At 35.7% G+C, this 22,712-nt stretch overlaps 1 protein-coding gene across 1 annotated transcript in view; it reads right to left on the reverse strand.

Annotated features, from left to right (window-relative positions):
- LOC145663900 (uncharacterized) overlaps nt 1–22,712 on the reverse strand; it is a 196,571-nt gene that overhangs the window by 159,610 nt on the left and 14,249 nt on the right. The window contains exons 4-7 of the mRNA XM_081730071.1: nt 22,443–22,550; nt 18,965–19,209; nt 16,405–16,564; nt 3,221–3,426 (exon numbers count right to left, since the gene is read on the reverse strand). Coding sequence (XP_081586197.1) covers nt 3,221–3,426; nt 16,405–16,564; nt 18,965–19,209; nt 22,443–22,550 — 719 coding nt within the window. The remainder of the gene's footprint in view (nt 1–3,220; nt 3,427–16,404; nt 16,565–18,964; nt 19,210–22,442; nt 22,551–22,712) is intronic.

Below are 22,712 nucleotides of genomic sequence, written 5' to 3' on the forward strand. Positions count from 1 at the left end.
GGCCAAATAAGTCTTTACGATAGCTTCAGACAGTAAGTCACTATTCAGTTAGACGTTAGTGCTGTGTTGTCCCATTCACAAGGATATATAAATGAGCGCTGTTATGAACTATCTCACTTCTTCGTTTTGAATCGAAATTTAACTATTTTGGTTTTCATTCTCTGTTTCAAGAAAATATCTTCCATAACCAGAAGAACCGATTGGGAATTTAGTTTAAAATGATTCGTCATGTGGAGGTTCTCAAGTATTTAAATATTCGTATGACGCCTTATACCTATTCCCTGTTCAGCGTAAGCTCTAAACTCCGATAAACAAAATATTTGTATCCTTCCGCTTGTCACAAATACGATTGGCTAGTGATGTATCACTCGAACTCCCCACGGGGAGGAGCAAATTAAACACGTGCATTTTGACAATACTGTCTCGTGTTGCCCAGATACTTACAGCAGCAGCAGAAAAGATTTAAAAAAAACTCGAAAGATTAAAAAAAATTTGAATTACTTCACTTGTAAACAATTGTTGCTTAGTGAGTAAAGGTTTGCCTTGTTGGTGTTTCACCACAACACCCGCTGAACTGGGATTCATGCCAGCCATCTTTCAGACTTTAAAAGAACAACACCCGTCCGCAGTTGAGTTGGCGCCATAATTACTGCGCATGCTTAGTGTTTATTTCTATTGTTCATTAGCCACGCTCGATTGCAGTATTATTAGATAATCCGTATTATATTCTTGTCATTTATAATAATATAGCAGTTTTATATGAAGCTTCATAGTAAAAGTAATAATCCAATCACATGAACTATTTTGCGGAGGAGTACAAGCGTCGGTAGGCCAACAGCAAATCAGCGAGATTTAGTTTCACGTAGCTTTGTTTATCGCAGTTTAGAGCTTACGCCGAACAATGTTTAGGTGTTTGTGCACTACGCAACCAGTTACGAGAACGCAAGTCACGAAGTTTACACTGTAATCACTTGCACGAAACAGATCACTTTGTATCAGCCGAACGGATTACAAAGACGGTAACGTGTCAGATGCCTGAAATTTTGCCTTATACATTTTCTAAGTTTTGCTAAAATACTGTAACTCTCGTAGATATAGTATTATAGGTATCTATTAAAATTATACAGGAAAACAGGAAATCTCTAAAAGAATGAATCAGCGGATATTGGATAATGGTCTACTGTATATTTGCGTCATGTGTGCAGATAATTTGAACTTCACTTTAAACTCTGTTCAACATGATACTCATCTGATGTTTATGAAAATTTTGAAATGAATTTTGAAAAATTATCACAATTCCTTGTAGACATTCAAATTGTGTAAAACACTTTCCAATCTGTCAAGTAGTTTATACAAGGTAATCCATTAAATTTGGGGGGAAATCCTATATTATAACTCGTTCCCATGTCACAGTTATGTGCCTGGTCCCGGATTCGATTCACGGTAGGTCCGGTTCGGAACTCACATTAAACTACAGGTCCTCTCTTTATATAGCCTCAGTGCAAAGAAAACGTAAGTATAATCTTTTTTTAAAAAATCCAATCATACCAAAGTTTACAAAGTTAAAGTTAAACATTGCTGTATTCGTGATCATAAAAACTTAATTTTCATCGTCACACAATTCTATTGTCAACAATAGTATAACATGTGTCTTACTTCAGAGGAAAATATTAAAATATTTGGCATATCGCTTATCAAGCACCGCAAAAATTTTAAATAATAAAAGAAAAAGTGTTCTTTCTATTTATTCCAACTACTGCTCTTTGAATTGATATGCTATTGCCTTAATCACTAAACCATGACCACTTCGCTCTGAAGGTTTTATCATTGACGTCTTTACAGTCAAATCTAATCTATCCCACTACTACTAATATTCTACGACGTTTTCCTTCGTTTCATACATTTTTCGTTTCTCTTTTATGTTGTTCTCACTTATCTTAACTATGCATAGTTTGTATTTACAACGTACGCATGTGCTTCAGACTTTTGTTGTCCCTTCCCATCAAATCACAGATGTCATGATTTAATTATCATATTCCTCCAAGGATGTTATAAAATAGAGAATTTGCCCATATGTATCTCAACTCAATGAAGCCAAAAAACAACTGAGCATCGGCACGTCTGATTGGCTACTCTTGTTCCCGCCATCGTCTGATAGGCTAATATCGTTTCTGCCATGAATGTTCGCTCAAAACATTGCGATCTTATTGAGTACAGCAGTGGTGCCCAAACCCCCTCATGTCCATGACGCACCCCCCTCAATTGTCTATCCGTAGTGTTCTTCCTTGAAAAAAAAATCTTTTCAATTAATTTTTACAGCCCCTCAAACATATTCATATAGATTTTTAACCCCCCAAATATTTCAATGACGCAGTTTGCGTCATAGCCCCCCTTTGTGGGCACCCCTGAGTACAGTGGACAGAGTGGGAGTGGCGAAACTGTGACGTATCGCTTCAAGATTTTGTTGTATAGATAGATTCTCTATTTTCTAACATCCTTGTATTCCCCATATCAGTCGGTCCAGGGATGCCAGACACTCAAACAGATGTGCATGTTATTGTTTAACAAATAATACATTAATGTTCTGACAACAAACGCCACTACATTTTTATTCCTCATGGAATGGGTTTTAAGTTCAATTTAGAGCTCTTCAGTTGTAGTGTGTAACTCAATCTCAATTTCGATTCTCGGCGGGAGCTCATGTGGTTCGGATTCCACGTTAATCAGTAGGTCCACGTCTCATATAGCCTCGCTGCTGAAAGGGACGCTAAACTAAAATCAACTCAACTCAACTCAATCTCAATTTCTATATTCACGAAATGTTCAACTTACCGCGGGCTGCAGGTTGGACATTGCTGAGATAGAATCTTTATGGGCTTAAAGAAAGAAATTCATTTTTGGAAGGAAGTTAGTCAGAGGTCCCTTATACCAACATAACGTAAATTTACATTTTGGTTTCCAGTAATCGGCATAGCAGTAGTTATAATTGCTTACCGGCAGTGTATTTTTTAAGATTACGTTGAACCCACAAATTTAGTCAAGACAATAAGTAATGATACCTACGGTTTATATTTACAGATTTCATCCCAACTGGACTGGTGAGATTGAGGAACAACCTGAAAAACCTTCATCCATCTCTGGCTCTAAGAGAAAAGCCGTGAGAAATGTTAGTATAAGTGCTTCCATCTATATAAGGCAGATCTTAAGATATTAGACTTACAAAACTCTTGTCAGACGTCTTCTTCAGCTCACCTAAAACCATTTCTCCTCCGTCATAACGTAAAGCAACAACTACATGTCTGTCAGGATTAGGTGTGCTTGTATCGATAAAGTGAGTGACAGCAATACACATGACAGATTGGGTCCATTTAAATTTTGGGCTTAGAAGAATTCCACTGTATCCTTTCAACATAAAGAACTTCGAAGCTGAAATAGATAAAACCAAAATAGCATTTTATTGCTTTCCATTATAACTAAACTGAAGATACGCTTTCTTCTATATTTTACCTACAGACCAATGAGAGGTACTATTCAGTCTGTTCGGACCGGTTCACTAAAAACGGTTGTTAAAATATTTCGAGTTCGCAGAACCGTTTCTTATACCCAGACATAAAAGCAAATTTTACAAAGTTATACCCCGGGAACAGTAAATTTTAGTTTAACTGTCTTTGTTTTTAGAAATTCTTACAACTAAATGGTTAAACGCAGAGTCGTTCTGACGTGTGATTAGTTTCATACTAAAGAGTTTGATTAACATATATTTCCTGCAGTAGTCAGACTTTTAGTACGAAGCTAATCATACGTCAAAACGACTCTGCATAAGACTCAAGATCTCTCAGAACAAAGTATATAAACTTTTATTTCTTAATTTCAAATGCTCAGATATCAAACCACCATGAGTGTAGTGGTGAGGGTTATTTATATTTGAAACGCATACATACCATTATCAAGAATATTGTCGATTCATTGTTGGGCTGTTGTCTTTCCAATACTTTTTAACAACATCTAACTTGGACGATTCGTTTCCAAGATATTAGCAGTGATACCTAATTATGTGACTCTACCTTGTATTATGATGCTGTGTAGGTCTCTACTGGTCACTTGTGGTATCCAGTAAAAATTTTGCTTTTGTCTAGCTGGTATGGTCTGTTTTCTTATCTATTTATCTACTTGTCCATCTACTCTCTCTCTCTTTGCATATATCAGTGTACTGGCAGCACTGATTTGTCAACTGGAAACAGAAGAATCTCTGGAACGAAAAATTACAAAAGCTACGAACCTGATCTGTGATCATTGCTGTAGTGTTGCCATAACAATTCGGTCCTCATCTCTCAATTACCTAACTCAACGCAACGTCTAAAGGCATGTGTTAGCAAGGCGCTTAATACACTAGGGGGAGACCGAATTAGTAACCGATATTGAGAAGAGAAATAGTTTAACGGATAATCAGAGTTGTTAGTGGGCGTGGATTTAAAATGGGAGCAGTTGATTTTATGTAACGAGTATTTAATGATATTCAAGAGTGGCTGAAAATCAACATAAAAAGTATATGAGCTAAAATTCACTTCACACTTTAAAAACCACTAGTCTATTATTATTTTTTTTATTGGATCAAAAGATCCAATATATTTCAGGCAAAAATTTTCTTGTAGGCTTTATATCTCGAGAACTGCATATAGTGTAGCCAAACCAAAACTAACAATTTACTTAGTATGATGTGCTTATTCCGTAAAAAACACGAAAACTTGATTTAGAGGCCGTTCAAAAATTTTGTGGACTCTGATCCAAAAAATTCAATATATTTCATTGAATCAAACATTTTCTTGTACGCCTTATATGTGGAGAACTACATACGTCCAGTCAATAAAAGGGAAAAATAGGCCTTTGTCAGGAATAATGGGCACGCCCGTCCGAAAGGAGTACCACAAACCGTGATTTATCGGACCAACACACCCTTTTCCAAATATCCATGGTTCAATTAGCGTGTTCCTGTGACCGATAGCAACGAAGTCTGCGGTGACGAGTCATACAAGTGGGTGACGAGTGTGTAGTCTGCTGTGGAACTGCATGCGTGTCAGTGTACGTCGTATTGTTACGTAGGACATGGTGTTGTGCATCCTCCATTGTATTGGTGACGTAATTCATAGACACTGATGGTTCGTTTGGTTGTCACGAGCTGTTTGACGCGACGCTCGCCCCACGTTTTGACCTTCCCTAGTTCCGTGTCTTGGATACTCCATTTTCTTTCCACTTCTTGTACACTTTCACTACATGTGGACGGATGCATCCGACAAGAATTGCTGTCTGGATTATTGACGTACCTATTGCTCAGGTACCCACAATCATACCCTATTAAAATGCGGATAAATCCTGTCCACCTCCCATTATAACAGTGGGCTGTCTGCCAACATGAACTTCGAGTATGTTCTTTCTCTTTTAATAGTACCATTCGGGGTAGTCATATAGTCTGCTCCGCTGCTCGTCACACTTTCTTGTGTAAGAGTGGTCGCAATTCAGTAAGCATTGTAATCGCATACAAAAGGAATGTCACTGTCGTTTTTGACGTTTATCGTGAAGATGGAACATATTAAAGGAATGCTTTGATACCGGTACCAAACTCTAAGCCCTCTTCAACTGGTGATCTTCGTCTCGTTTCTCACAGCTGTGGATACCCTTGAGCCAACTAAGGGTGCGGCAGAAAAGACTAAGCAGTTTCTATCGATTAGCGCAAGAGCTGTGGTGGGGATAGGCAGTTGCACGTTGTCTGCCTTTGTTCAGTCGTTGACCCCATTTCAGTAGCTAATATGGTCTGGACCGGTGCACATCGTGGTTTTGCCGTTCGCGCTTATTATGAAAACAACAGATCTGTGATCGCTACACAACGATCTTTGAGGGGTGATGTCGAGTGGCCTGCGCGGTCACCAGATTTGCCATTTGTGACTATTTTCTTTGGGGATATCTGAAGGAAAAGGTTTTCAAAAGCCGCCCTCACACCCTACCAGAGTTGAAACAGCGGATTATTGACGAAGTGAATGCCATACCCCGCGATATGTGTGCAAGAGCTGCTCGAAACTTCAGGAATCGTCCACAACAATGTATTGATGCTAACGGCCGCTATCTTGAGGACATTATTTTCAAAACTAAATGAATGTAAAATGGTATATTGTACTAATTTAGAAAATATTTTTTTCTCTATATATGCAGATTTACTTTTTATTGCTCCTTAAAACTGCTTAGTTGGTTCTGCCGCACTCTGTATATGTAGAAATGTAGGGTTAGATTGTTCCTACATGTGTAAACACTGTAATGGACTTTCCTGCGATAATTCTCCTGCCTAGACAATGTTATCGATTTTAATAATGACGAATGGGGACACTGTAGCATTTTGTTTTAACCAGATTGGATTGAGAACTGAATTGACTTTTATCAGTCAACAAGGAAATATCGATTGTATAAAATAGAATATTTGAATGTACTTTCTACATTCAGTGTGTTTTGGGTGCGTGGTCAGCAGGGACGTAAGCAGGAATTTATTTCGGGAGGGGTCTAAAACGTTTCGGGGGGGTCCAAATACAATTTGAAGCTAAATTATATAAAAATTTCTAAAATTGCCCCTAAAAGTAGACTCCTTTTACAAAAAGTCGAGACTTCGGGGGGGTTCGGACCCCCAGGACCCACCCCTTGCGTTCGTCCCTGGTGGTCAGTGATTATGTTATTACAGTACAAAGTACATTATTTTGCATTGTTAAGCACTTATCGATTGTTGCCAGTCCAGGATATGGCGGGTCTATAGGTAGTGGATAATGGAACAGCCCTGATCTAAGTTAAGCCCGTCTCACACGGATCTGAACTAAGGCCTCAATCCAGGCTACAACTTTTAACTCAAACTTCCATACAATTTCTTTTATCCTTAGGTGATGTAAGGGTCTCAGACGATCCTTAAAACTAGGTAGGTTTTACCATCAGAACCTCTCGTGGTCGGTGTATAAAACAGACTAAAACATTTGAAGAATGTGTTACGCACAGGGCAATCAACTGTCGTAATTGTAAAAATTATTATTTATCTATTTCAGAATATGAGTTCATCCGAAGATGAAATAGCTGTAGCAGTGATATTTGCTCCATTGTTGACACAAAATCCGCCCTCCCCTCCCCCCAAAAAACGAGAGAGAAAGAGTAAAGAGAAGCTGCTGGTCAGGGAGTGAGTTCTTCGCCCCAATGATGCACAGTAAAGCACCGTATTTTCAATGGTGAATAATGGACTACATACAGAAGATACTCGTTCCTACAAAAAAAATCTACAGAGTGGACTATTCAGAATACCATACGCTATTGAAATTAGTAACTCCGAAAATTCGGCAGCGAGATACGAACAAGAGGGAGTCTATCAGCTGAAAAAAGGTCTGGAGATCCTTGTATCCACCAGATTGTAGAACTGAAAATCAAATGACTTGTCCAGATATGTAAATGAGGACAGTTATCAGGCGCGGAAAGCTAAAATAAAGAAAGAGCAATTTTCTAGTATAGATACTGAGTGTATACGCTCAGCTCACTACCCACAAAAAATGCACACATAACCCATAAAGTAAAGTTATCCCGCGCCGGGAGCTCCTCTCATGCACTACACCCGGACTTTCTGTATTGTGCCAGCATTGTAGAACTGTTCCCTAAAATTGCACGAAGGCCACACAACATTGATGACAATTAACTTTCATTGTTTCTGTTTCTGTTGCTGGTTTACTTTTCCCGTACCACACTTGAATTTTATGTTTATACAATTACTAGGGTTACCAGAAGTACTCTTTTAAGAGTACATGTACTCTTTTCCAAGGCATGTACTTTTGTACTCTCTCTTTTTTCAGTGAAGTACTCTTTTGTACTCTTTTTAGGTGGGCTAATAATCAATGTGAATTTCAACATGCTAACAAAAACAAACAAATAGCCCTACTATATGTACAAATTATGTGTTCAGGGATTTTGTTATATTGCAGTTCATTATTAGATATAATTTTAAACTCAAGAAACGATTCGTAGTGACAAAAATAATAATCCTAGCATAGCATAAATGACTGAAAAATCACTCATGTGATTTTTGGCTCCTCATTCCTTGAACATAATAGCAAATGAGCCCAACATTCAGAATATAAAATATATAGGTGTTTCAAGTGACACTTCCAATCACGGAGCAATCAAGATGTGTCCTATTTTGATTCAGTACTTTGATGCGAATACAGGTATGTCATTAACTGTTAGATGTTACATCAATTCCAGATGAAAAGTCTGACATAGTTTCGAAAGTTGTGGTTAATGCATTAAAAAACACAAAAATGTCTGATAAATGCATAGCTTTCAGTGGGGACAATTGCAATAGCAATTTTGGTGGTCTAAATAGGAAGAGGACTAATAATGTTTTTTTTTTTTTAAACATTCAAACTTCTCTTGATAAAACTATTTTAGGAATAGGTTGCCCTGCTCATATCTTAAATAACTGTGTACAGCATGGTGTGGATGGTTGGGCAATCGACATTGAAAGCCTTGTTGAATATATTTAACTATTTTTCAATTTACACCGTCCGAACTGAAGGATTAAAGGAATTTTCATCTTTTGTCGACATTGAATACAAACAACTTCTTTATCACTCCAAAACTAGATGGCTTTCTTTGTTCCCTGCTATGAACAGAATACTCGAGATGTTCCCAGCCCTGAAATCATATTTCCTCTCCCTAGAACATCCTACTGTTGTCCTAGAACAGTTTTTTGAAAACCCTTTATGTGAATGTTACCTCTGGTTTCTTCATTCATTGATGTTTATGTTTCATAATAAAATTCAGGCAATGGAAAATAAGAATAACCACTTGTGGAAATCATATCCATTCTTACTTCCGTGGAAGGGCGAATAAGAGAAAGAAAAGAAGCAGAATTCTTGCGATTAAAAGTTAAGGAAGTGATTAAAAAGAGACAGGAATGTGAGCATCAGTGTTTATTTTTAAGAAAGACATTATTGTATGTATATGACAGCTGTTTGGAGTATCTGAAGAAATGGACTGAAAATTTTGATCAGTTTCACATTTTTCAATGGATGGAGCTCCATAAAATTCCACAATGGACAGATATCGAGAAAAGTGTAGAATTTATGATGGATAAAGGCATTAGTATCGAGGAGTCCCTTTCGTTTGATCAACTTTCGAATTTGAAAATTTTTCTGGCCGAAAAGGAAAATGATAAAGAGTTCAATGAGGCATTGTCTCATAAGAAGTCGGTGAACTATTTCAGTGTTAATAAAGTATCGGTTTATTCTGAACTTTTGAAGATATGTCAGTTTTTCTATGCAATACCTGCTCACAATGCCAACGTGGAAAGGATTTTCAGTTTAATGAAATAACAGTGGACCCAAGAAAGAAATAGACTGTCAGTGGATTCAGTTAAAAACCTATTGTTGACTCAGTACAATTTCAAAGACTTTAGTTGCGTCCAATTCTATGAACTTTGCTTGAAAGACAGAGACCTACTTCAGAAAGTCAAAACTTCATCGAAGGACAACTAATTTGTAAGGTAAAACTTTGTTTTAAGTATGTGGTTAAAATATTGTAGACAATCGTAATTATTTTAATTAGGATTTCATTTCCTTCCTTTTAATCTTGATATAGTAATTATCACAGTCAATTTAAAGTTACAATGTTTAAAAAATGTTACAGTAAAGCCGCGATTATCCGCGAGTGCTGTGAAAAGGTGTTTCGAAAGCAAGAAACAAAGATGAGTGACTGATTTGTTTTAAAAAGGCGTAACTAAAAACTTTTTGTTTTACAGAATAGTATTGTCCTTTGTTTATTGTTCTTTATTTTAGTGATTTAGACGTAGAGCAAAGGTTTCTGTTGTACAGTATATTAAAAGTTTTATTATGTTTTTTTGTACAATAGAAAATAGTTTTTATGCTGAAATATTTTTTTCGTGTTTGCACCTTATTTTTAGTCTCTCTTTTCGGGTAATCCTTTGCCACCCGATTCCGCGAATAGTCGTGGCTTTACTGTATTTTAGTGGAAAGAATGTTGAACATTTGTTGGTTATCAAACTCATTATTGCAATTATTTTTATTGATAAATTATGGGAAACTTCTATAATATTTATTATTATTATTATTATTATTATTATTATTATTATTATTATTATTTATTACAGTGAAATTTCAGTTACACTTTAGTCATTTATATTGTTTTTTTTTTCAAGAGTCATTGCTAAGTGTACTCTTTTTTCACTTTCACGATCTGGTAACCCTAGTAAAATTATTACAAATGCTTTACGACGGATAAAATACGTGAGTTCATATGAAAGATGTCTGTATAGAAACTATTTTCCACCGGCGGTGAATTTCTGCACAACTGTACAGAAGTTGTATATTTGTATACAAGTGAAACGCTACTAGTATGAAACCATGACAAATGCTATTGAAACTCGTACCATTGCCAAAACCCATTCGTTACCACTACCCTCGCTTATGCGGATACCCGCCTTCACTGACGCACCCCCTCGCTAACACGGGCCATCCAGCTTCGGTTAGATAGCATTCGCGCTTTTTAGTGGCGACCTAGCGCAGGTCGTTTTGTGTTTTTTGGGCTGTAGTTTCTATGCATGCATCCGGACGCTGTATTTATAGGCAAATAGTAAAAGAAGTATAATTTTTCAACAATTGCTTATGATACCCCCTTGAATTTTAACTATGCCATGTGGATATTTTCATGTCGGCCAGCACTAATCATTTAGAAAACAATAAGAAGGAAATTAGTAAAGGAATCCTAATTTTTGAACAGTTATTTCGAGTGGTGCGCCAAAAGTAAACCTGCACGCTTTTTAAAAACATGTTACATTTTTTGGTATATGAGTTGCACAACATACTTAAATAACCTATCTTTTTTTTCTTTTAAAAGATGTAATTATATATGCTTACACCTGTCGTGTTCGGGCGGACACTATTTACTTTACTGCATACCTTCTCTAAGGTCTTTATTCTTGCAGTTTTTTAAAAATAATATAAATCGTGCTTCACATTATCTAAAAATTCATATTTTTCATATGATTCTATTAATATTATTATTGTTTCTCTTGTCCAGGCAGCATTGTTTTGAAATTACAGCGAGAAATAAAGTTGAATGTCGTCAGGCGCTACTCTTTTCTTATTGGTAGTTGTATGGTCCAGAGAAAATAGAAACTGCTTCTATTTCTTCCAAATCAGGATCCAAATAAAGACAGCAGAAAATTTCAACCTGACCTAAGGGCAAGTTACCTCTCACACGATCGTTAAGTTAGGTCGTGAGTTTTAGATCGTGAATCGCAGCCTTACTTCAGTCCCGTCTGAGACAGGCTTTAGGAATAATTCCCTGAACCAAAATTGGCCATATTAATTAGCAATAACACAAGTAATAAAATATAGTAACCAAAATATGTAATAACCATTATAAATAAAATATTAACTTATGTGCAAACTAATAATGTATACAATTTAAAGCTAAGAGTTATATCTTGTTCTGTTTGTCATATTTTCCTGGTATGCTAGAAGGGTAAGAGTGCTGTTACTGGATTCGATTCTCCGAAAGTATATCATTTGTATTGTCAAACAGGATTAAAAAATATTTTTTCCTCTCGTAATTCTTCTAGATATTGCAACGAATCTTGGCTCACGCATTATATATAGAAAATAGTATTTTTCGAGGTTATATTCAGGCACCTGTAACAGGTACACTCATCTCCAAAATTATTATTGCATGTCTATAAATATGTTGTTCTAGGAATGTAATTTGATAACGAACTCGCCCGGTATTTCTCATAATGTTAGTATGTGTATAATCGGTAAAGACATGTATGTGGCAAATTTCATGTCAATAAGAACAATAAAACGAAAATAAAACTTTCTTGTCAATTGAGCAACATTTTCTCATACTCATTTTAATTTTTGTATTTATAATTCTTTTCCTATGAAATTTACCACAAATATGCATTTCCGGATTGTACACATAGTATCACTATTTAAAGTACTCTGCAAAATCATTATCAAATTATATTCTTACAAGAAGACAGTTATAGATATTCGACAACAATTTTGGACATGAGTGTACCGCATCAGGGGTCCCCAAATTTCAAAAAATGGATTTTTGGAGGGAAATTTTCATATTTATCCCAAAATCCTCTTCTTTTGTATATTATAAATATATGCCCATGGTATCATTTAAAGTCTTGTTTCATTCTGAAAAGAATGACGTATTAACCACTATACCAGGATGTATAATATTGTGTTTAGAAACTTATTTTATATATATGTCCTACTTTTCCTTATTTATATTTGAAATTAGGTATTGTCAAGCAGGATTGAGAAATATTTTTCCTTCGTAGCTATTCTAGATATTGCAATAAAACTTGGAACACACATTACATGTAGACCATAGTATTTTGCAAGGTAGATTATATTCAGGTACGTGTGGACAGGGCTGCTCCAAAGGACACCATTTTTTTAAAAGGATTTTTTGGAGGGAAAATACTTTAATTTCCCTTCTCTTGTAGATCATGCAAACATTCGCATGATATCATTTGAAAGCATGTTTTATTCTGAAGAGAAAGACGCATATAACCATGATACTCGGACGAATAACACTGAAGTAGTAGCTACTTAACTGAGAGTCAATATTTTCCTCAAAAAATGCAAAAGTCGGAAATAGTTAAGGGAGATAGAGGGGAAAGCAAGAGGGGTAGGGGGACTTTTCTTCACAAAATACCTCTTATATTGTGGTCTAACGTTTCTGAAAAATTCAGCTTGTTTCTAATTAGTCCCGACACAAAACCTTTATTGACTGAACTCGTAGCCTAACCAAAACTAACAATTTACTCAGTATGATGTACTTATTCCGTAAAAAAAATATGAAAACTCGATTTAGGGACCGTTCAAAAATTTTATGGCCCCTGATCCAAAAAATTTAATATATTTCAAATATTTTCTTCTATGCCTTGTATGTGGAGAACTACGTAAAGTCCAGTCAATAAAGGGAAAAAAATAGGCCTTTGTCGGGACTAATTAGTAGGTTCCTATGTCTTGAAGAGTATGTGGTCTTGAAAGAGTACGCAGTGCCCATTTCCAAAGTTGGTAGCATTGCGTGATGGTAACGTCTAGATGTTAGCAAGCAGCAGCACGGAAGGTTGTGTATCAGCATAAAGGAAGTAACAAGCAGTTGACAAGAATTGAGTAATTATCAGGTAAGTACTTTCATACAACTTCATTGTAATATTACACATGTAGAATATAATGTCTGCCCAATAACGCTATGACTGGAAGACAATGGCTTTTATACTAAATATATTTTCACGCCTTGAGAAAACAAAGGTGTACATTTCAGATGTCTAGTCTGATTGCTTCTGCCATTTGGTGACTGAACATTAAAAGTGGCGTTGTCCTCAAAGAGTAAGCATTAAACAGTGCCCAAAGAGTTCGCGTGCGTGATCTTTAGGGAGACAGTAGTTTCAATGTAGTAAAATTCCTTGAATCTATTATATTTGTTTCAAGATGTAAGAATTTACATATTTTGAATCACAAATATAACGAAAATAAAGTATCCTATGCGCATAAATGCATATGTAAAAGATCAATTTTGTAACAATAGTTATTTTTGTTTCTGTATATATTTACAGGAGAGCAACACACTAGGCGGAAACTAGTCAATGTTCAGACATTTCATCTGGGTCTCATGAGGATGATGTTCAACATCCCAGGAGTTCCAATAAAAATGCTGTCGAAATGACAATGTCAGAAACGAACAGTCAGAATGTAATATACGAGTATGTACTTCTGATTTGTTTCCTCTGCCAAAAGCCAAGCATGAGTTGAAGCGCAATAGACTTAGAAAGAAATCCGAAATAATGACATCATCACCATATAAACCAACAGTGGAGTGAGCAACATACAAAAGCAAGGAACCAAGTAAAGAAAGCAAGCGTTGCAAAGAAAAAAAACTAATAAAATTTGACGCTGCTGTACCTTTCACATCTGAAGACCTTCAAGAAGATGCCATGTACCTAGGAGGTCACGAAACCTACGATGACCCAATTAAGAACACTGGATTAAATGTTGCGAGCAATGGAGGCATGAAGCTTGTTCTTCACATCAAGGACAAGGTGCCTTTCAGTGGGACATATGTTAAACATTTTGTATCTTTTATCTCCATGCGAAATCTTTGAGGACGCGTTGCGTACTCTTTAAGGACCTGTCCCCTAAAAGTACTATTTTGTATCTATTAAAAAAAGAAGTATATATCCTATGTTGTGTTTACATTCATATTATATTTCGTTAAATACGAAAGTAAAGATACTACTTAAGAAGTAGGTGTAGTTGTTTTGTGTTTTTGTTTGTTTTAGTTCCCGTAATATTACTTCTAACACTAAGTGCGTACTCTTATAGAAACCTACCCTATATTACGTACGTGTACAACTTTCTGATATATTGAGTATACGACAGTGTGACATATTGTAGTATATATACATCGTAGTTCTTGTTCATAAGATGCACGACATCAAGTTCAAATAAGAATTAATTATTAAGTAAATTTTCATAGTATACAATCAAAAGTGGGCCGGCCCGCCGGGCAACCACGAAAATGCCCGGGATGTTCTCTCCTTTATGCCCCCTTGGAAATATAATTAAGAACGAAAGTGAAATGAATGAATTCCACTGAAATATTTACATTTAATACTTTAGACGTGTAGTTCGTTTGTAATCTTCTGTTTTGTGGCCGAAATATAAGATTTTTTCACTAATTTAATTCGTATCATTTGATTCGACTTATGACGGTTGTTATTGAAATTTACTTTTATATTAATGATATGGCATCCTTCTCACCGACCAATTACTATGGCACGGTTCGAAAATCTGCACTTCCGCCATTTCCATGGAGTCAGTCCACCCCTCTATACAGAGAAATAATATTTGATACATACGAGATTGATGATTCTCTGAAATAATTTATAAGGTCCAAGCGTCGTGGAAGTACTGAGCCACTCATTACAGAATTTACCAAAGCAGAAGAGTCTTTCCCATGAGGAAACAAAGGACGAGTTGTTCAATTTCCTAGCTGAAAAGTTTTAGCTAGGAGCAGAGGCTCTCATTGGCTTACATTCAATATCAAGATCGGATGTCACTGGCTCATTTAATAAAAAGGGAAAGCTGAGTTTCTGAAAGTCATTTACGAATATGTTAGGTGGTAACAAGATTTTGCAATTCTTTGTCGACTTCGGTAAAACAGATATATCTGATGATATAATAGTCGATTTTGAGAGATTCATATGCAAAATACGGTTGGAGAACTGAGGTAGTGGTTATTTACACAAAAGCAAGTTATCAGTAAATATCTTCCTCCAACTAGAACGTCGCTGATGTGAGACTGGCTATTCTGAAGGTACATTTGCACACAATGGTATGGCATCAATGTGACAGACGAAATCCAGTTTTATCAGATCCTGTAATGGCAGCGTAAAAACAAGCATTTAGTTCCTGTAATGTGTTGCAATCCTCCGGCTCCTGAAGCGACACTTGAATTTATAATGTGCAGCTATGTCAAGGTAAAATGTAACACCAATCGTTGGAAGTATTCAACAAATAATGTACGGTACCCTGTACAGAAATGTGCAGTTGTGCGGGAAGTGAGGATTTGTGCGAGAATAGTGGAATTACTGAAACCTTTGTGTTTGAAAGTGATGTCATGAAGATAGTCTAATGAAGACAATCCATTATTATATTCGCACACACACGTAAAAACAAATAGTATTGTACCATGTCTTTTCCTTTGTATAAGCAGTCCATGAAGAGATACAAATTACCTATTACAAGACAGATGTTACTACCGAGTTTTTTTTCTATTTTCAAAATGCAATATCTCCTCTTGTTCTTTCAATTAAATATTGCAAATGTACATTATATTATTCTTGGCAAAGAAATGTGCGATATGACTATGAAATTATCCATTAAAAATAAATGCACAGCATTTAATGACAAACAGCTACACTAGATTTTCGAAGAAAGAAAGTGAGAAAAATAATTTTTCATATTTTACTTTAAAACTGTTGACAATACGTGAAAATTCGTGATAATCAACACTAAGGAGTATTAAATTATCTACCATTTGAAAAAAATGTCAAAATTGAAATAGGGAAACTCAAGATAACGCACATGTTATGAACGCTCAAGCCGCCATATTTAAATGACTGCCATTTTGAAACGATGCCATTATGAAAGTGACACCAAAGCAGTTTGATATTCTGACATTATAAGTAGTCCCTTGTTTTTTTTTTTCACATATAGATATACGAGGCTAAAATTTTTACCCTAAACTAAAGAAGGCGAATGAACAATATAGTATCAGAATGTATATTACCATGTCCATAAGTGATTGATGATCCTTCACTTTTTCCAAGACTGATGTAATTGACTGGTAAAGGCATTTCATCGTGAATAATTATTGGTTCATCAGTCCCATCTTGAAATATAGTGATGTTCCCCAAAACTTCTACAGCGTAGTCAAGACCTGATATTTCCTGAAATAAGAAGAAATTAAATTTAGTATTTTTCACACGTATATATATAGATTCATTGAGTACATTATAAGCCATATTTCCGGGTCCTATATGCCCCCAGATGGAACATATTCAACTGGATGATGATTGGTCAATTCATCGATTTCTAGAGCCAACATTTCTAACTTTGTAGCTGGAACTAATTCAAGTAAGCCACCGACTGCTGTGAGATCAAGCTAACGCCAAAAATCGTTTGCTCGTACTGGGAAACAAAGCAGAAATCACGACCACTAAAGGTACATTCTATAGTAAGATATTTACAAGTAAATTTTCTTGCTAGTGTATATACAAGTACGTTCTATAATCAAATTACGCTCTGTAAATGTTTAGTCCTCCAATAATGCCAATTTTCATGGTTGTATATTTATATTCTTTTTTTTTTTTTTTTAATTTATTTCAAGAATCATATAATGTATGTTCCGTGTATGTGCACCAAAGAATTCATCTTATTGCTTTTATATCTACAGATTCTCTAGCTTTCTTGCAAGTTTCGAACATTTCGCTTGTTCGATATGGATTTAGGAGTTCTTCTGGCGTCTCCTCATCACCACACACACACATATATATATATATATATATATATATATATATATATATAAAACTTTTTATATGTTGCATAATATTTCAAGATCAAAGTTTATTATACTAATTTTAGTACACAGTATATTCGTACAAATCATTTGTTAGTAATTTGAAGTTTATAGACGTTGGTGCATGATATAATTTGAAATGAATTGTAAATTACTTCGCATACCCAGATATATTACTGAACAATGTCCTATACCAGGAAAAGATAACCATCGTTATAATTAATTCAAAGTCATTTGTAAATTGAATGAAATACGCAACGAAACTGTGATACAAGTACCGTAGTAGTACTAAGATTTTAAAATACTTAACAAATCGAATGATTTGTTAAATCGAAATACTTAACAAATCGAAAACAAAATAAGAAAAATCGAATGATTAATCGGTACAGAATACTAATCGAGTTGATTGTAAAATAAACATTTTTTTATGCAATAAGGAAATAATTAATTTTTTACTGTTCAGAACTTGGATAGAATCTTGAAATTGAAGAATCTTGAATAATTTGAAAAGAAAGTATGTAATTCTCTCTTTTTCTTTTTTCTTATTGTAACTTTTATTTACTTACTTTGTTTGAATCTATGTATTTTTGTTCTATTTACGAAATTTGTATATTTTATTGTATGTAAGCCTATTGTAATTGGGGCTCATGCCCTGTAATAGGTGCAAAATAAATAAATAAATCTTGATTTCGTACCAGTGAATGATGTTACATTTGACATAATGCCACATTTTGTAGCAAGCATAATACTACATGCTTGCACATTAGCCATGATATTAATGGATAAAATGCTAAGAGAGGAGTGATTTCGTGCATGTTTGGAGATATGACCTCTTTTGAAAACCCTCCAAGCCTAGCAGAAGTTTAAAGCTGTCGTTTAACTTAGAAAATTTTACACAATCCATCTGAACATAGACTATGAATTAAGGGGGTGCTTGCTCAGGAGCACACAAAAAGTCATCGAATTCTTGCGCTGGAGGTAATTTCGAAATTACACTTTCGTGCTATGAAAATAAAATGGTAATCTAATGTGAGCTTTACCAATGGATATGATGTATTTAATTACAGGAGATAATTTTAAAGCTGTGATTAAAATAAACCGAGCCGGTTCTTTCAGGTCTGCGCTATAATAGGTAGTAGTAAAAATAAACCATATTAGCAAGCAGGTATGATTTTGTATCATTATATCTTTTTAAAAATTTGTCCGTTTTTTTAAAAAATAAAATTATTATTTTTTCTTAAATGTGCAAGGCGCTTATATAAATTAAGTTCAAGTAAATTACGAGACAATATTGAATAATTCTTAGTTCTCACTCAAATTATTCTACAATGGTTTAGAGTATTGATTGTAATTATAATTTTGTTTCTCTCTCTTTCTTTGACCTACATTCCTAAACACACTTGAAATAAAAAAAAGAAATGTTTCAGCTTAACGTCCCACGATTAAGTTAAGGGAGACAGATGATTAACGCAAGTGAGTAATGATGGAATGAAAATGTGGGAAGAAACGAAAATACCAGGAGAAAACCCGTGGACATGATATTGTCCATCAAAAGATTGCATGGTTGGGGGATCGAACTAGACACCTCACGTACCAGAGATAACCTCTCTACCACCAAGCCACCGTTCCCCTCCCCCATACTTTAAATGGAAAAGTAAAATCCAATTTGTTAAATACAACGTATAGGAAGTGTGTGTTTTAAAAAAATTACGCCTTTGTAACTTACAAATAATTTCATAGTTCGTTTTATTTCATTAGCCTGCATACTTACTGTTGTCAATAAGTGTTTACATTTCCTTGTGATAGAGGTAGGAAAAGAGTGACTCTCTCTTTCTTTGTTGGAACATTTCAAAACTTGAATATTTTCGAAAAAATTCACAACATACATATCTGACTGATGAACGTCAGGGTCTGTTGACAAATATAAAGCAAAATTCACTCCACTGATTATGAACCGTCCACCTTGATACTTCATTGAGCTAGTCATGGTTTCTTTATCACTCATCACGTTTTTTCCTGGAAGAGAAAGACAAAAATAAACCAGAATCAATGTTCACAAATTTAATGCCGATTGCCAAAAGTTTATGTTGATATCTTTAGTATTACAATTTTTAAATCTTTAGAAAATATTAAAAATACTGTACTAATACATGTTATATTTATACATTAATCAGCATTCACACCCGGAATATTTAGGATGCCAGTACATCTAGGGAAAATTCTTGTGAAACTCGACAGCGTGACTTCAATAAACATACATGTTTCAGCAGTATTACAAAATCAACGATCACAACGCCAAGAGTTGTGCAAATGAAATGAAAGTTTCAAGTTTTATGTCCCACGATCATGCCGGTTAGGCTAAAGGAGACGGCGATGATGAGAAATGAATGAAATGGTGGAATGAAGTGGAAGGAAAGGGGAGAACCCCGAGAAAACCCACGAGCACGGTGTTTGTTCACCACAAAGCTCACTTGGCGCGAGTTGGGATCGAACCAAGAATGCCATGCACCAGAGATGAACGCCCCAAGAATCTTCTAAAGCACTGGGCTTACAAATGCATAGTCAAGAAGTGATGGGGAAAGCTCGCATTTACTCCTCTAATGGAAAATCAGTTTTCTTTCTCATATATGATCTTTCATTTTCCTTAATATTGTTTCTGATCCTACACTTAAAGACATACTGTATATAACATAATACCATCATTTTACTGGAACTCGTATTTATTTATATGAACAATGTTTTTCTCCATGTCTGTTGACGATTAGTTTTCTCGTCTGATGAAGTTATTAACACAATTGCAAGCACACTAATTTATGGAGAAACTGTGTAGAATTGAAATAGACCAATTATATCGTTACTTCCATAAGCGTTATTTAACAACGTTTGCTCCGTAAGAAGTTGTTTATTCATCAGGTTGTAAAGAAACCTGACTTTGTGTAACATCTGTACAGGATGTAACCTACTATCCTCTATGTCATAATCTCAAATCCTATATATTGCGATATATTGCGGATAAACATGGAAGAGTCTAGGGTAACTTAGGAAATGAAGAGGTATGCTGTCATCGTCTCCTTGACCGCAGGCCATTCTGATTCAACGATCGTTGCATTCCTGAATGTCGCCCGGTCTTCAGAGTTCGAAGAGAGCAGGGACTGCCAGGGGCAATGAGGCCAACATTTCTGACAGAAACGTCATTGTCTGCGCTCGTACATGGTTAGGATGCAGAAAATCGTCCGTTTTGTTCAAGATGTCATCCATAAAGATCCTGGGAATGCCATGCTGGCATTTATCAAAAGGCTTCGAGTTGACGAGACCACCATATAACATGTGGTTACTGAGAACTTTCGTTATAAATTGTAAGTGATATGGAGAGGATAGTTTTTGTCCTAGTGAACCAAGTTGAATCCATTGACAAGAGCCAAGCACTTTCTGAACAAGCTGAAACTTCCGAAAGAGCTCGAAATGCTCCGGATTTTCTCCAATGAAAAAAAAAAAAAAAAAAAAAAAAAAAAAAAACATTGTCCAGGGCCAGAAGGTGAACTGCAAAAATGGTTGGTGGCTGTGCAAAAGCCAGGAGGAGGTTCCGATTATTATGCACACCATATTTTTATCCTTAGAGATAATTCTGGGTGTCATAATGAATGAAGGCGACGTGAGGTCTCTACATTTATTTCCTCAAGCTGCCAGAGCCAATGCCACTTCTTACACCAAGGTGTTAAACACAGTTCTGAAGTCTGGATTACTGGTGTAGCGTATGGGAAGCCGTATGTTTTTCAGCAGGACTCCGCTCCATCCCATACAGCCCATACCACCCAAGAATGGCTGGCCGACAATTTTCACGACCATGTCTCTCACACATGTGTCCTTCCCCAGCTCGCCAGGTGTTAATCCAATGGACTATTACGATGGAACGTGGTTGAGAGAGACTCTAGTAAGCATCTACACAACACCTTTGCGCCTCTCAGGCAACTGTTGTGGACACAATAGCAAACATTCCCAAGATCCATCTCATTATTGCCTGAAAGCGTGTAGAAGCTGTTATTCCGGGAGAGTGTGTTTCTTGTAGAATTCTTGGAACCAGGAAAACAGCTACAGCACACAGAGAAAAATCCGTTCTCCGGACAGCGGTATATTGTACAAATATACGGTATCCTCTTGCTTACTATAGAAATCAATACTGAGCATACGTTATCCGTATGCTACGTAGGCACTGCCCTTAGATGTTACATCATGCCGTTGCAGGATGTCTGACATCTAACAGTTTTCCGTATATCACATGCATATACTTATGTTACCTTCGTCTGCTATATGTTATATACGTCCATTTGTATGTGAGATCCTGACCGCCTATATTGTTTCATACAGAAAGTACGTATAGATGGAACACTTATACAGAAAGTATTATAATACATGCGTTTTCAGTTATACGTTTGCTGTACGTTAAATCCAAAAAAAAAAAAAAAAAAACTACAGGAATTATGCATGTAACCTATCTTTTTAAGTACGCCACCTACATTTTTTTCTCAATGCATATATGTATTGCCAAATATTGAATAATCTGCGATGTGTTATCCAGAATCGAAAGAGAGGAATGCTACTATCTGGAATTCTTTTGATCCGTGATAACGCCCGCCCACGCATGGGTGCTTGTACTGTTGAGACAATTCAAAGATTTCAATGGGAAGTATTCAATCATCCCCCTTACAGCTCCTACCTTGCTCGCTATCGATTTCTTTCTTTTTCTCCATCTCAAAAAGTGGCTTCCATTGAAATGTTTCAATGAAAGTGAAATGCTCAAGACATCAGTTCTGGACTGGCTGCATTCTCAGGCAGCAAATTTTTACATAAGATGGTATACTGAAGTTTTTTTTGTTACCTACCATAAATGTTAGAAGGTTCATAGTGACTACGTCGAAAATTAGCAAAAGTACGTATTTGTGTATCTATAGATGATTACTGTACTTGTACTATAGACGATCACTTAAAAAACAAACACAGATGGTGCACACGAATCCTCAATATTGTGATGCTACACATCTTACTATTAGTGTTTCCATTATTTTGATAACCATCTGTATGTCTACTGAGCATCATATAAACATCATCATTTAAATAACAAAGATTTGCGCGGGTATGGATACATGTTTAAATGGAATGGATGAAGAGAATATAGGTAATTAGGAAATGGTATCAATCTATACTTAAAATGAACTAAGAATAAATTAACTTTACAATTTTACATGTCTTACCTTCCTTATATAGAACCGGTGCTGTTACATAGGTTTCAATATGGCTTACATAGTCCCAGTTTTGAACGGTCCATGCGTTCGAAAGGCTATACTCCACATTAGCATCATCTGAAAACATTAAGAATTACCGTCAGTTCTTGAATTAACTAACTAACTAACTCTATGGCCTATTAAACCCGGAGGTTCAATGCCGCGTTCACAAAATTTCTCCACTCACTTCAATCCTAAGCCAACTATATCCAGTTTCTACTTTGTATTCCTATCTCTGCG

Source organism: Thermobia domestica, chromosome 11 (genome assembly GCF_964235325.1).
Source record: "Thermobia domestica chromosome 11, izTheDome1.hap1.1, whole genome shotgun sequence".
Classification (NCBI taxonomy): domain Eukaryota; kingdom Metazoa; phylum Arthropoda; class Insecta; order Zygentoma; family Lepismatidae; genus Thermobia; species Thermobia domestica.